General features: G+C 42.5%; 1 protein-coding gene and 1 long non-coding RNA gene across 2 annotated transcripts in view; one reads left to right on the top strand and one right to left on the bottom strand.

Annotated features, from left to right (window-relative positions):
* Window positions 1-14,866, top strand: part of LOC140073779 (uncharacterized) — a 74,059-nt gene that overhangs the window by 49,218 nt on the left and 9,975 nt on the right. The window lies entirely within an intron of this gene.
* The window catches only part of LOC140073763 (uncharacterized), a 41,972-nt gene that overhangs the window by 18,909 nt on the left and 8,197 nt on the right, over window positions 1-14,866 (bottom strand). Inside the window, exon 3 of the mRNA XM_072119386.1 lies at window positions 5,084-5,154. Coding sequence (XP_071975487.1) covers window positions 5,084-5,154 — 71 coding nt within the window. The remainder of the gene's footprint in view (window positions 1-5,083; window positions 5,155-14,866) is intronic.

The following is a 14,866-nucleotide window of genomic DNA, read 5'->3' as shown; positions in this document are numbered from 1 at the left end:
GCATACCCCACCTCCCTCTACTGATCAAATGCTAACTGAGGATCCCTGTGATGTCATTGTCCATATAAGGACAGCGACATCACTAGGGAAACACCCTGAACATCAGCAGCAGGCAATCAATGGCTGTTGCCAATGTTCACTCCTCCCCCTCATTCAGGGTGGATATGTGTATACAGTGGTATACAGTACATCTGCAGGGCAGCATTCATTTTGGGGCCCCTGACAGGAAGATTTTTGTGGACCCACCAGCATCCATTACCATATAGATACATAACAATGTATACACAAATTTTTTTTTTGACCAAAACTTTTTTAAGCCATGACAAGCTGGACTCTTTTGACAGGACCCTACTCTACTGCATGTGAATTGCTTGTTAAAAACTAGTGATATTAAGAAAGTGGACATTGTTGAAATTGAGGTAACTGGCTACATGATGATAAGAAAATAATGAAATCAATGCGGAAACTCCTAAGGGCGCAGTCACAAATTGCATTTTGAAATGAAATTCCACAGTTGTGTAGAGGAGATTTTCCTAATTGCATGATGTTTATGTCGTCTTAACACAATGCATTTACACTGTATTAACATCGCTTTTACATTGACACTATGTTAATGCAATGCAATTAGACAAATCTCTCTACAGCTGCTGAATTTCAAAACGCAATGGGGTACATTTACTTCAAGACGGAAACTTCACTAAAAGTGCTCTTTCCGTGTATAATGCTGGGGGCGACACATTCATTAAGAACGTGCACCAGAAATCATTAGTCTGTCACTTCCCTGCACTGGCTTGACAGCGTTCACCAACTTTTTTGAGGTGCACCTTTAACATAGGTGTGCGGCACAATTTGTATGTTATAGAGGCGCAGGCACTTCTTAAATACCTGTGCAAGCTATTTTCACCTAAAAGAATGTGCCAAGTCCATGAGAAATGCGGCACAAAGCCCTTAGTAAATGTGCCCCAATGTGTCACTGCAACCCTGAGGTTCTGTCTTGCTTTCTGTTGTAGATGCAAGGAGTACAACCGCTTTAAAATCTGATCCAAAGACACTATGTTGACCTGTCCTGAACTACCCATTGAAAGCTTACAGCTGTTATTGATTACATAGCTACGTCTCGGGACACACAATTCAGAATTACTGCAGAACACATGCAGAGGAAATTCCACAGCAATGACCGCTGCAAAAATCTGATGAAAATACACAGGGGGAGGGATATATCTTTGCATTTACGCAGTTTTCTGGTGTATTACTGTAGTTAAATTGTCTGACAATTTGCTAAATTTTTTGAAACATTTGACTACTCTCAAGGGAATCAAGATGTTTAAAGTAGTATTCCTATTAAGACAAGATTCTTGAATATACACATGATAACAAAATAACACATTCTCTAATTCACTGTTATTAACAAAAATATAGCATTTCGCAGATATAATTCCAACCTGTCTCTATCAGTCCTGGTGTTTACAATTTGGTTGCCCCTGGATCCGACCGTAAACTCCTGACTATGGTAGGTCAGATTTCTCTCATGAATATCTTCTCTTGTCTGCACGTTGCAGTGCTTTCTGCCTCCTGCCCCTACCCCTGCATACAAGACCAGCTCAAACAGGCACGTCCAGCCAGCAAGAAGTGTGCATAGGCTTACTCTACAATCTACAGACAAGATAAGGTCTTGATCCGAGATGAGGGGGAGGCATAGCAGGCTCACTGTGTGTGTTATAGGTGAGATAACAGAGCTGAGTGTTTCATTGTCTTGTATCCATCTCATGACTCTAATCTGTCTTAACTCTCAGCACAATCAGTGCTACCAGCAGCTTCAAAAAGATGGAAGTGAATGGGCACCCCCATCTTAGTGGAGATCGCTGCCCCCCAATGACTTCTGTTGCCATGACAGCCTTGGGTCTTCTGAAGACCTGAGGCTGTCTGGTTTTAACCTATTCAGTACAATGTGCGATTCGGTGTCAAAACGCCACGTGTGCCGCCGGCCAAAGGATACCACAGCTAGAATCCTTGGCACTTATTGGGGCACATTTACTTCCCGCTGTAGTTCACAGAAAGTGCATTGTCTGACGGTAATACTTAGATTGTGCACCCAATATCCTACATGTGTCGCTTCCCCGGTCAGGTCCAGCAGAGTTCACCATTTGAAAGTTAAATCCTGCGCTCAGTCCGAATCAGTCGGATTGTCGCATGGAAGCCAGCGCCAAAATAGGATCGCATGCACCAAAATCCCAGCGCAGAGACTTGTTAAAAACCTGTGCAAGCCGTGTAATCCCCGAAAAAGACGCACAGTGTGACAAAAGTGAGCAGCGCGAGCCTTAGTAAATGAGCCCCATTGTTCTCACATTGTTGTTATGCAGCAATTTTACTACATAACCACAACAAAAGTGCAACATTCTGGTAATCGCTATAAAAATGCCTGGTGGTTCCATGATTTTTGTAGTAATGTCAATGAATTGTGTCTTGAGCACTGGGACTGCAGAATTTGGTTGTTCCTCATCACAAGCATATCCAGTTATGTACAGCATTACTGGATCAGTAACATTTTGGGGCATTTATGAAATATATACTCATAGACATTTTTTCTTTAGGAGGTTAGAATCTGCAAAAAAATATTGAGGCTTAAAGATCCGGCTGGAAATATCAGCTGTAGGGAACTTATAAATCCATTTACCTCCGGTGTCAGACAAGCTGAATATGCAGCAAGAAATAAATCTCTCATACTATCTGCCAGGAGAAGCGGGCACACAGCCAACATTCTGTTATAAGGGGTCAACAAGATGTTCCATTTGTTCTTTATTTAGTATCGGTTAGAAGCACGTCTTCAGTCTGCAACTTCACTTCCGACTATCACCTTACATCAGTCAGCTAGGGCACACATTACTGGTCATCTCAGAGTAGTCAACTAATATTTTACTATATCTTAACCCTAAATGTGCATTTTTAAATCATAAAAGTGGAATATGTTTACCGGTGTGAACTGGCCAAACATTGGAGCTTATTTACTAAGGGCTCGGCGGCCGCATTTCCGTCGTTGTTTCTGACGTTTTCGGGGATTGCGCCGCTGGGACAGGTATTTAGAAGGCGATTGTGTTGCATGCGATCGTATTTAGCTCCGGCTTTCATGTGACACAAATTGCTGAGTGGGCCATTGGACGATTCGACTGATTCGGACAAACCGCAGGATTTAACTTAAAAATTGTGTTGCGAGCCATGCACTTACATACACCGGGAGGAAGATGGTGAACTCCGGCGGACCTGAGTGGGGAAGCGACACATGCAGGAAATCGGGCGCACAATCTTCTTGAATGAATCTCTGCACATTGCATTGTCGTAGGACAATGCACTTTCAGCCTCCTCCAGTAATGAAATGCCCAGACAGCCTCCCCCCAGCAATGTAATTTCCAGCAGCCTCCCCCAGTAATGTAATGCCCAGCAGCCTCCGCCAATAATATAATGCCAAGTAGCCTCCCCCCAGTAATGTAATGCCCAGGCAGTTTCCCCAGTAATGAGATTCCAAGCAGCCTCCTCCAGTGCGATGTAATACCCAGACAGCCACCACCAGTAATGAAATGCCAAGCAGCCTTCCCTGTAAAGTAATGCCCAGCAGCTTATTCCAATAATGAAATGCCCAACAGCCTCCCTCAGTAATGAAATGTTCTGCAGCAGACCCCCTAGTAATAAAATGCCCTGCCGCAGTACCCCAAGTAATGAAATGCCCCATACAGACCCTCTATAATGAAATGCCGAAGCAGTCCCTCCCCTAGTAGTGAAATGCTGATGGAACTCTCCCAAATAATGAAACGCTCTTTAGCCCCCCAATGATGAAATTCCCTGCAGCCCTCCTACTGACAAAATACCCTGCAGCACCCCTGTGATGAAATGCCTTGTAGCCTGTAAAGATGAAATGCCCAGCATCCAACCCCCCACTGCTGAAATGCCCTACAACCAGCCTCCATATTAATGAAATGCCCTGCAGCCAACCCCTATATTAATGAAATGCCCTGCAGCCCCTGGGTGTATAAAAAATAAACTTACAAACTCACCTTTCAGCGCTCCTTAAAGCTCCGTGTGGCTCCTCTTCTTGGAGTGCATGGTAGAGAAGAAGGTAGAGGAGCCATGTGGAGCATCGTGGAGCGCTGGAAAGCGAGTATGTAAGTTTATTTTTTTATACACTTGTGTATAAGTCGAGTTGAGGTTTTCTACCACTTTTTTTGAGCTGAAAAACTGGGCTTATACAGGAGTATATGCTGTACTTTTTTCCAGCAGGCAGCTGGATGAAATAGCATAATATACTAAACTACATAGCCTAATGCTTGCAGTCGCAAGGGGTGTGACCATGAACGGACCTGGAGTTGGAGGAGGCCTGCTTCTGCCATGAATGGGGAGTATAATCAATTGTATATGTGTCTTTAATGGTGGCAATGTTTTACCTGCATCCTGCACTGCATTGGAAGTCCTGGATGTGTCATAAAAACGAGAAGGGAACGTAGCCCAAAACGATCATATTATAGCAAAAGTGGCTTAAAAGTGAACAAATAGAAATATACTACAACTCATGCATTTTGCTTAATTTACATAAACATTTTGTAAGAAAAGAAAAAAAAATCAGCATTCCTGTGGTTAGAAACCAGTCTGAACTGATGTTCCTGCTTTCCTGCCTCTGCAGACTCCCATAGAAATACATTTTTCATCTAACATTTTCCTGATGTAAAGTCATTTCCATAAAGGCCTGAAGCTTAGCAGTCATGATTAGTATATGCCTATTTCTGGTGGGATACATAACTTTTCTCTTTTTGTTCAGTAACATAGATTCATTCCATACAAACAATGATGTCAATCATTTTCTAATCATTTCTAAGAATTTAGGCAATGGATGCGAAATATAGAAATGTATGACTATAATGTTTGCTTTCTATTCTAAGTTCACATATGCGTTGGAGTTCATTCACTGTTCTCAGCTGGGTTTTATTCATCAGAACAAATGAATAATACCTACAATAGTTTACAGATCAAGAATACAGCTCTCTACACCCCACATGCACCAACCTAGATGAAACACGTAGATGTAGTTGTCGCTTACCTGTCCAAAATTGTCTGTATTCCTTGGGTTACAACCTGAGTATAATAGCAGATGTGACAATTCACAGTGGCCTGCGTAAGAGGAAACATTAAATTGTGATAAAACATCAAATATTTTAATAGGCGTGTGGTGTACAATATTAACAGAACAGTAAAGCTTGTGTTGTACTGTGTATAAGCATTTCACCACTGCTCCATGTGTCGTTGCTGGCCTCCAGTCATGTAATTACTAGCCCTCTGAGCAGCTGGACCCAAAGATTACTTTATCACCTGTACTATGGATAGGGGGAAAGTATTGTTTCTGGGACATCCCCTTCAATTGAGAATAATATATATTTTTCACATAATCTTATATGAAAGAACATGGATTGTTTCAGTACAATTCACTTCTAAGGCACAGTTGCATTTCGCTGAAGATACCTCTGGTACATGACGCTTTCCTCCAAGTGCCCAAAACTCTCATTCTTACTGAAAAAAGAAATATAATGTGTAATGTTCCCCGGCACAGACTGATGAATCTGATTCTGCAGTATACAGTATGCCTGGACATGTAGAAAGCTTGTTATTAATACAGATGGATATCCAACAACTATCAAGTTTAGGCAAGTAAAGCCACTTCACTTATTGTTCTACTACACTTTCCAACATAACACAGACGGATATAATGAATGATTCAACTTGAATCTGCTTTATTAAGTTTAACGGAGATTTATATGTATGTCAGATTTATTTTAGTTTGAGCACCTCGAATGCCTTTCCTTTATGGCAGGTTGTTTTAGGACAATGGGCCAGATTTATCAAAAGTGCACTTTGCCTTACGAATCTGGCATGTTACACCATGACTAAGGCTTGAGAGCAAGCTGAAACGCGTAAGTGGGCTGCCTACATGTCACTCTCTTTGCACTTTTTAATGTAAGAAGAATAAAGTATTGAAATTTTTATGGGATGTGCCACGTATACTCTTTTCTACTTGGACTATTTTGGATAATCAAGCCAGCAACACGTCGGCACTCCAAACAAGCTATCCACTTTCCTCAAAGCAAGTTTCTGGATATAAGGGTATGTGAGATATTTCTTTTTACTTTTCTCTACATCTTTTTTTAGGTGCACCTTTAACATACAGCCTGCAACACAATTCTGTCGAGTCGCTGTAATAAATGTGTCACACTCTTCGACTAAGCACTACCACACCTCTTTAGGTGCACTGTCGAACACAGTGCAGCTGTAATGGCCCAGTAAACACGGTCATTAAGAAACATTATGCTCCTATTTATGTCCATAAAGCCTTATCACCTCTGTCTAAAATTGGTAATGCAGCTGAGTAATATCTGAATGGAAGGTTTAATTGTTGACCAATCATAAGTTATGTTTTACCCCTATCATTCCTTTTCTTCCCCAAAGTTCCTAATTGGTGGATGCCTGAAACTCTGCCCAGAGTAGAAGTTCACTTATACTTCCTCTGTCTGGAAGTTTCTAGTACAATCTCAGAGTCTGAGATCTCCATATAATAGGACACAAGGCCTGCAGACACCAACTGCTGCTGTCTCCTATATGAGGATAATCTACCTCCATCAGGCCTGCAGGACTCTGATCCACATACTGAGACTACCCTGACCTTGCTCCTAAACTAGCTTCTACCTTCTCCAACCCCAAGTTCACGAATCTGGGCTGTGAGCTTCTGTACCAGAATGCATCCAACCATCGACCTCGGACATTGGCAGATGGGACCCTTACTTCAGCCTGTTACGTTTGATGTTGTTAAGTTCTGAAATAAAGAAAATGTCAGTTTAATATTCTACATCTTGTCTCCCTTTGTGATCCCTGGCTGTCACTAATACCCCGGGCCTCCCCTCCGCCATCTACCTGGGATCCCTACATCACATGCAACACCCCTGCCAACACATGGGCAAGGGAGTAGTTGTGAATAGAGCCCTCTACCTTTCCGGATCCATCTGGTGAGCCTGCGCAATTCACCCAAGGGATAATGCAGTAAGATCTCAGGTAATAGCAGCTGTTAATTGTGTCTGAACAGGCAGTTAAGTGGGTGTAAGTTATTGACCAATGATGTTGCTGCATTATAAACTGGAGTGTGATTGGAGAGGTGCTACCACCTGACCAGGAGAATAAAAACCCTGGGTAGGGAGGAGCATGGGCTCTTGGACCTCATGCTCCTTCTCAGGAGCCTACTCTTAGCACATGCTCTCAGCACATGGACAGAGTGAAGAGAGAGAGAGACAGTGTTCAGTACACCCTCAGTGCTGACATTAACCTAATCCCAGGACCAGAGTCCGGAGACTCAAATCCAGAGCTGCAGCTTCCATGGTTTGGACACAGTTCCATCCCAGCCTGCATTTACTACCAGGCTGGTGCTCTATTCCTGAGGACCCTCGCCACAACCACTCCAGTACCAGAATCTGCTGTTAACCGTTTAGGCCCGCTCCCTGTTCAATAAGGAACTGTGAGTTATTTTGCACAACGTTGCCTCTGTTTGATCCCTGGATACGGTTGTCACCACCACGGGCTCCCCATCCATTAACCAGGGACTCATCCTACAGACACTTAGGGGTTGCACCAGGGAGAACCAGTACATCAGCCTTTCCCTCCATATATCTTGCACACACCACCTGCTGGAGACCTGCCAGGCTGTAGGTCAGCCCTCCGGTCCCCATACCAAGCACCGTGACATCAGCGTGCCTAGACTGCAACCGCCAGCCATTCCGGTATTGTAGGCCCTCCAGGCCCCAAGAAAAGGCTAGGCAGCTGGATTCCTCTGGTACCTGAGTGGCTGACCTTAGAGCGGCCTAGTGTTGCACACACATATACCGGGTGTGCCCCAGGGGGAGACCTCCATCATACTGCGGCCTCCCCCTATTTTTGCTATCCTTTGCTGTCCCTGTCCAACGTGAACACCTGGACCAAGCAACTGTGACAAGTCTTGCCCTAGGCCGCTCTAAGGTCAGCCGCACACACAAAACTGGCGCAGACACTCACTTCTTAAATACATGTTTAAGCTCCAAAAACATTCTATCTCGTTCAAAGTCAGACAGAAAAGTGACGCTGCCAATTGATCTTGTCCAGTGTCTTCTCTGGAGTCTAGAGTTCATTGGCTAAGTGGCCTCCTATTGACCAATCCATCCATAACCATGCCGCGAGGACTGCCAGCTGGTCACTATTCTATTCTATCAGTGTAGCAGATATCTTTTTTAATGGTGGCAACCTTACATGTAATCTTATAATCTACCTCACCATTTCACCTTCAATGCCTCTCCCATCTGCCAACCCTCCACCTACCTACTTCCCACTTACTTCAGTCAAAATATTGTAAATACAAGACTAGCTTACATCCGCAATACACATGTCTGACCTAACCCTGATTTTCCCCCACAAATAATCTCAGGATTTTTACATACTCCTTTATGGTCTCACAGCGGTCTCCAAGATTTCTCTGCTTGCTGTCCTGCTACAGAAAGCATGAAGTTTATTTCCTGTGGACAGAAATCTGACCATGGTCACACAGGTGTACAGCTCGTTAGTATCAGAGAGTAATCAGTGATTATAACGATCTAGAAAACTGAGAGGAATAGATACAGAAAGTATATTGGAAAATTGCATAACTTTTTATTGTTCAAACAATATCATTATTTACTGAAATGGGAATACCCCTTTAAAGGAAAAATCCATCATGATAAACAAGGGACACTTACTTATAGATCCAGGCACCATGACTGTGGTAATCTTTTTATGTTTATTATTCATGCATCTAAAATCAACTTTTAAAATTACGCTAATGAGCCTGAGGGCTCCTGGGGTGTTCTCACAGCTCATCAGTGCTGCAGATTCACAGGCTTTTGCACCCTTCCCCCTGCTCCCTCAGGGAAGTGCTCCTTGCACAGATTAAGGTACATCACGGAGGGGATCTGGTAATGCCTAGCATATTTTTAAAAGTAGATTTAAAATGTAGATTTTAGAAGGAAGGAGGACATGGATAACAAATATTCTACCATTACCACAGTCACAGTGATCTATGAGTATGTGACTGATTTATCCATGCATGATTTTGATGGTAGATTTCCTATAAATCTGGGCATTGTGGAGTATATAGTCCATATTATAATCACATTTGCCAACATAAAGAAGCGGATGCAAGAGACTAATGCACATACAATACACACTAAGGCCCCAGAATGGAATATTTTTGAATATATGTGCTTTGATACATGACTATTCTGCCGGGTTCAGGACATTTCCCAACTCTGCCTGATTTGTTAGCAAGTATGATTATAAGCAGTCAAGGCTCCATATAATTAATTTATATTTTCTACATATTTGAAGTATTTCGGTTCAGCCTGGTCTTTTGCCAAATCAATGATGTACTCCATTACAAGGCCTTCCTATACACAGTAAAAAACGACTTGCTCCAGGCATCTACTTGATTTACTTTTTTGTCTCTCCAAGTACTGATTTCCATAGATTGGAATAAGCTCTATAAATACACAGAAACCACATAACCCTATTCTTTCTACTGCTGTAACTTTATACTTTATATCTCATATATGGATAGAAAAAAAAAATACAACATGCGCAGTCAGAAAGGACAAATACACCTCTTGCCCTTCAATGTCTTTTTCAAGCTTTCATTAAAAATACATGTTTACTATATTGTTTCCAGTCCAGTGGGATAATAATACACTTGGATGCTATTTTGAATGCCAGTCATCCTTTACTGCCAAGAACTGGTAACATTCTCAAAGGCAAAAATTAATAACAGCTTCACATTCCTGAAATCTGGGAAAAGTAATAAATATATATGTGGTGTCTATAAAAATATACCTTATAAACCCTATAGACATATGGGAGCCATCACCTATCAACTGGCAGATGAGGTGGAACCTAGTTCTTTTCTATTCCTTCTAAATGACTGAAACCAGGAGATTTACATCTACATATTTTGGCATGGGGACAATGTGCGGCTAAAAACATATTAAAAAACAACATTCTGCGACCTAAGGTGCTTCTCTTACTTTTAACAACGTGAACAGTCAGCAAACTCGCACCATCGTCACCATTCCAACGGGACAATGGAGTGTTAGCAAGTGCATCTATCACGTGGATCCAGTACGTGGATCAAATTTGTATAGTCAGTGCTATTACCTTCAGAATAAGAGGCCTATACATCATTAATTACTTTGTATCAGTCTGTGATGCTACTTATAATACCATTAGTGTCTTGAAGATATATATCCTAGAGATACGTTTTTATTTTGTAATGTATAACTTCGCCGCAGACTGTTTTGTGCTGCCCTTAGCAATCTCCTCATGTGACTTGTAACATTGTATCTTTAGCCTCTGAGCAGGAACCATTGGTTGGTTCGAAACGCGTCAGACCTTTTTTCTTGATATGGTGCCATTTCCATGTTTTTAAAGAGATAAAATAAATTGGAGGCTTTAAATATCTTTTTGCTACATGATTGCCTGGATACTGGAATATGTAGAAGTTTGGATTGTGACCTTTTGTCCATTTTGTTTCTAATTTGGGAGCTCTCTGTATGGAGGTAATTGAACAATAGGGTAGAAAGGCTACAATTATAGCAGCGTTGTGGTCACCACTGTAACCAAGGGAGGAAGAGGTGTATATAACCACATTCACTCCACAGACAGCAGAAATATGACCAGGAGCTGGTCTACAGTAAATAGCCTAGTACACACAGCTCATTCCATATTAGTCAATGCTAGAGACTCATAAGACAAAATGGAGTTCATCTTGTATCATAAAGTGATTAAACTCATGTAACATGAAGAGAGAATGTAACATGAAGTTATAGGGTTAGTATAGGCATCTTTAGTAAATAGAGTTTGCTGTAAGGGAGTAAGGCCTCATGCACATGACTATATTTCAGGCTGTGCACTAACTGTAGAAATTTCGGTTAGCTCACGGTCCCCATTAACCTCTATTAGGCACATTGAGGCTGCACTGTGAATGCAAAGCGGCTGGGCATTGGCAGGGCGAGCGGAGCTCATGTCAGCCCACACATCCCCTGGATATTGCACAAAATAGTGAGCATGAGGCCACACACTAGTTTTCTTGAGAAAGAACCCTTAACATGGGTTACAAGATTGCATAATTTGGCCTAAACATGAATCAGGTAGGATATGAAATATCCTTCCTAGGATTTCCGCTTTTATTTTACACCCCTCCAGCTTAGTTAGGAAGTGTTCTCCTTACACAGACTGCCAATTAAGACCACCATGTAGGCGTGTGGAGTCTTATAGCCATGGATGATCCACTAGGGAGATTCTGGGAAAATGTGAAAAGTTTTCCAGGATGGGATAAGGAAAACCATGGCTTATTTAGCTACCTTGTAAAGCAGCTCCCTTGACATCAAACATGGCCTACAAGAGGCCTTATGACATGATGCGGGATTAAAACCTAGCCAGTATATCTATTCCAGAAGGAACAGACTCCCAACTATAGACAGCGCTGTTTCAGCCTGATTGGGTCTCCTCAGTACAGCATAGGGAATTGGTTTGTCTGAGTGAAGAAGAGATGAGTCACTTTTGCCTGAGATAAGTCACTTAGAAGTCTAGAAGAGGGAGCATCACTTCAAATGTCCATATCTTTAGCTCTAGTATGCTTTAGTACCTTGATCCATGCATCTAGTATCATATTAAGGATAAGAATTGACTATTTCCAGCCACATCAGTACAGCACTTGAGATACAGGCAGTTAAAGAAAAAGCCATAAAGAATCTACAGATGTCTGCAGTGTATGTATTTACTGCTTGTATGTTTGATTCTTTGTTTTACTATGATGCCATAACCATCGGTCTAAGTGCTATAGGGGTGTCTGAAGTGAAGCCCCCCCTGCAGCCACTGAAAGTAAATCATAACGGGCAAAAAGTGACTCTTCTCTGCTCATTTGCATATGACTTTGGTTACTTCATAATATACCTGAGGATGCGGGTGGTTTATTGGTGTAAAAGTCCCTTTATACGTTACATTGAAATTAACAGGGCTATTAATGGTTAAAATGAAGTTATATTTCTCTGACAAATGTACATAATATTTATAGAACAATCATAATGATTGTTACATTGTTTGTGATGTGTAGGCACCCGGGGGGGGGGGGGGGGGGGGGAAGCTGTTTGTGGCTTGTTTTTGTTATAAAACAAAAAATATTCAACAAAAATGGCTTGGTTTAAAAAAAAGGAACAGAATAATTTAGAGCAAAGCACTAGTGTGAATCGATTATTATGTGGATTACAGGAATTATTTTAATAATCAATAACTCTAACTGAAGTGCCTGACTGACTGTGAGTAAGCAGCCAGGATTGATTATTTTCTTTGCAGAATTACGGTAAATCTTCCCAGTCTACCCCCAGGACAGACTTTTAGCATACACTGCTCCTATTGGTTTATACATTTTTTCTCTTTGTCTGTGTGATATTAAACAGTGACAAAATAACATTGTACTTAATTCTGTTCTGATTCAATTATCCTTTAAGAAGAAAATATGTTATGTGTGAGTTGGTCATCAGCTTTTATCCTACTAAACTAGCAGCACCTCAGGTAGGGTACGAAATACCCTTTCTAGAATTCCTACTTTTATTCCCTCATTCTATAAAAAAATTGCATATGAGTTTAAGAGGAGTAACTTTTGCCTGAGATGAGTCACACTGAGAGGTTGGGGGGGGGGGGGGGGGGATGCCTCTTCAGATGTCCCGATCTTCGGTTTTATAGTACCTAGACCCTCCTGGTATCATATTGGAGATGCAGACAATTGAAGATATACACTCACCGGCCACTTTATTAGGTACACCTGTCCAACTGCTCGTTAACACTTAATTTCTAATCAGCCAATCACATGGCGGCAACTCAGTGCATTTAGGCATGTAGACATGGTCAAGACAATCTCCTGCAGTTCAAACCGAGCATCAGTATGGGGAAGAAAGGTGATTTGAGTGCCTTTGAACGTGGCATGGTTGTTGGTGTCAGAAAGGCTGGTCTGAGTATTTCAGAAACTGCTGATCTACTGGGATTTTCACGCACAACCATCTCTAGGGTTTACAGAGAATGGTCCGAAAAAGAAAAAACATCCAGTGAGCGGCAGTTCTGTGGGCAGAAATGCCTTTTTGATGCCAGAGGAGAATGAAAGGCAACAGTGACTCAAATCGCCACCAGTTACAACCAAGGTAGGCAGAAGAGCATCTCTGAACGCACAGTACATCGAACTTTGAGGCAGATGGGCTACAGCAGCAGAAGACCACACCGGGTGCCACTCCTTTCAGCTAAGAACAGGAAACTGAGGCTACAATTTGCACAAGCTCATCGAAATTGGACAGTAGAAGATTGGAAAAACATTGCCTGGTCTGATGAGTCTTGATTTCTGCTGCGACATTCGGATGGTAGGGTCAGAATTTGGCAACAACATGAAAGCATGGATCCATCCTGCCTTGTATCAACGGTTCAGGCTGGTGGTGGTGGTGTCATGGTGTGGGGAATATTTTCTTGGCACTCTTTGGGCCCCTTGGTACCAATTGAGCATCGTTGCCACGCCACAGCCTACCTGAGTATTGTTGCTGACCATGTCCATCCCTTTATGACCACAATGTACCCAACATCTGATGGCTACTTTCAGCAGGATAATGCGCCATGTCATAAAGCTGGAATCATCTCAGACTGGTTTCTTGAACATGACAATGATTTCACTGTACTCAAATGGCCTCCACAGTCACCAGATCTCAATCCAATAGAGCATCTTTGGGATGTGGTGGAACGGGAGATTCACATCATGGATGTGCAGCCGACAAATCTGCAGCAACTGTGTGATGCCATCATGTCAATATGGACCAAAATCTGTGAGGAATGCTTCCAGCACCTTGTTGAATCTATGCCACGAAGAATTGAGGCAGTTCTGAAGGCAAAAGGGGGACCAACCTGTTACCAGCATGGTGTACCTAATAAAGTGGCCGGTGAGTGTAGGCGGGAGTTGAATCTTCTGCAGCTTCATCCTAACTATGTCTTAACCTGCTTGTAACTCGGATTCTGTAGCAAACTGAACCCCAAGCCTGATGCAGTATGGAATATGAGGTTCAGCTATTCAGCCCCTTAACCCCCCCCCAGTATATAGCCAGCCAGCCCTTTGCCCTCTAGTATATAGCCAGCCAGCCCATACCCCCAGTATATAGCCAGCCTGCCCATGCCCCCCGTATATAGCCAGCTCATGCCTCCAATATATATCCTGCCAGCACACGCCGCCAAGTATATAGCCAGCCAGCATATGCCCCTCAGTATATAGCCGGCCCACTACTCCCAGAATATAGCTAGTGACTGCCCCCAGTATGCCTTGCACAAAAAAACCTCATTAATCACCTTACTGACGCCCGTGCAGGTCTTCTTCATCACTGCTGACGGTGGCCAGTCACTGGTGCGTGCGCCACCATCATGATGTCATAGTGTGGGTGGCGGCCAGCGTGCAAGGACCTGTGACCGTCCGACAACAGGGGACCTGCGGGGGCGGCGGAAAGGGGAGTATTATGTTTTATTTCTTTTGTAGACTCTGTTTTGTGCTGAAAGACTTGGTTTATACTCTGGTATATATTATTAGGCAAGGTTTACCCAATCACACAATGTATTTAGGGTTAGGGCCTAACCCTTAAGCATAGTTGCTTACATAACTGGAGAATATGTAACTCGATAATTTAACCCTGTACATCGTTTAAGGGGACCTGTCAGAGGAAATTGACTCAATAAACTCAATACCAGTATTTTCTCTGGAAAAGTTCAG

The sequence above is a fragment of the Engystomops pustulosus genome, chromosome 1 (assembly GCF_040894005.1).
Source record: "Engystomops pustulosus chromosome 1, aEngPut4.maternal, whole genome shotgun sequence".
Lineage (NCBI taxonomy): Eukaryota > Metazoa > Chordata > Amphibia > Anura > Leptodactylidae > Engystomops > Engystomops pustulosus.
The sequence above is the reverse complement of the archived record's forward strand: the minus strand, read 5'-3'. Positions and strand labels throughout refer to the sequence as shown.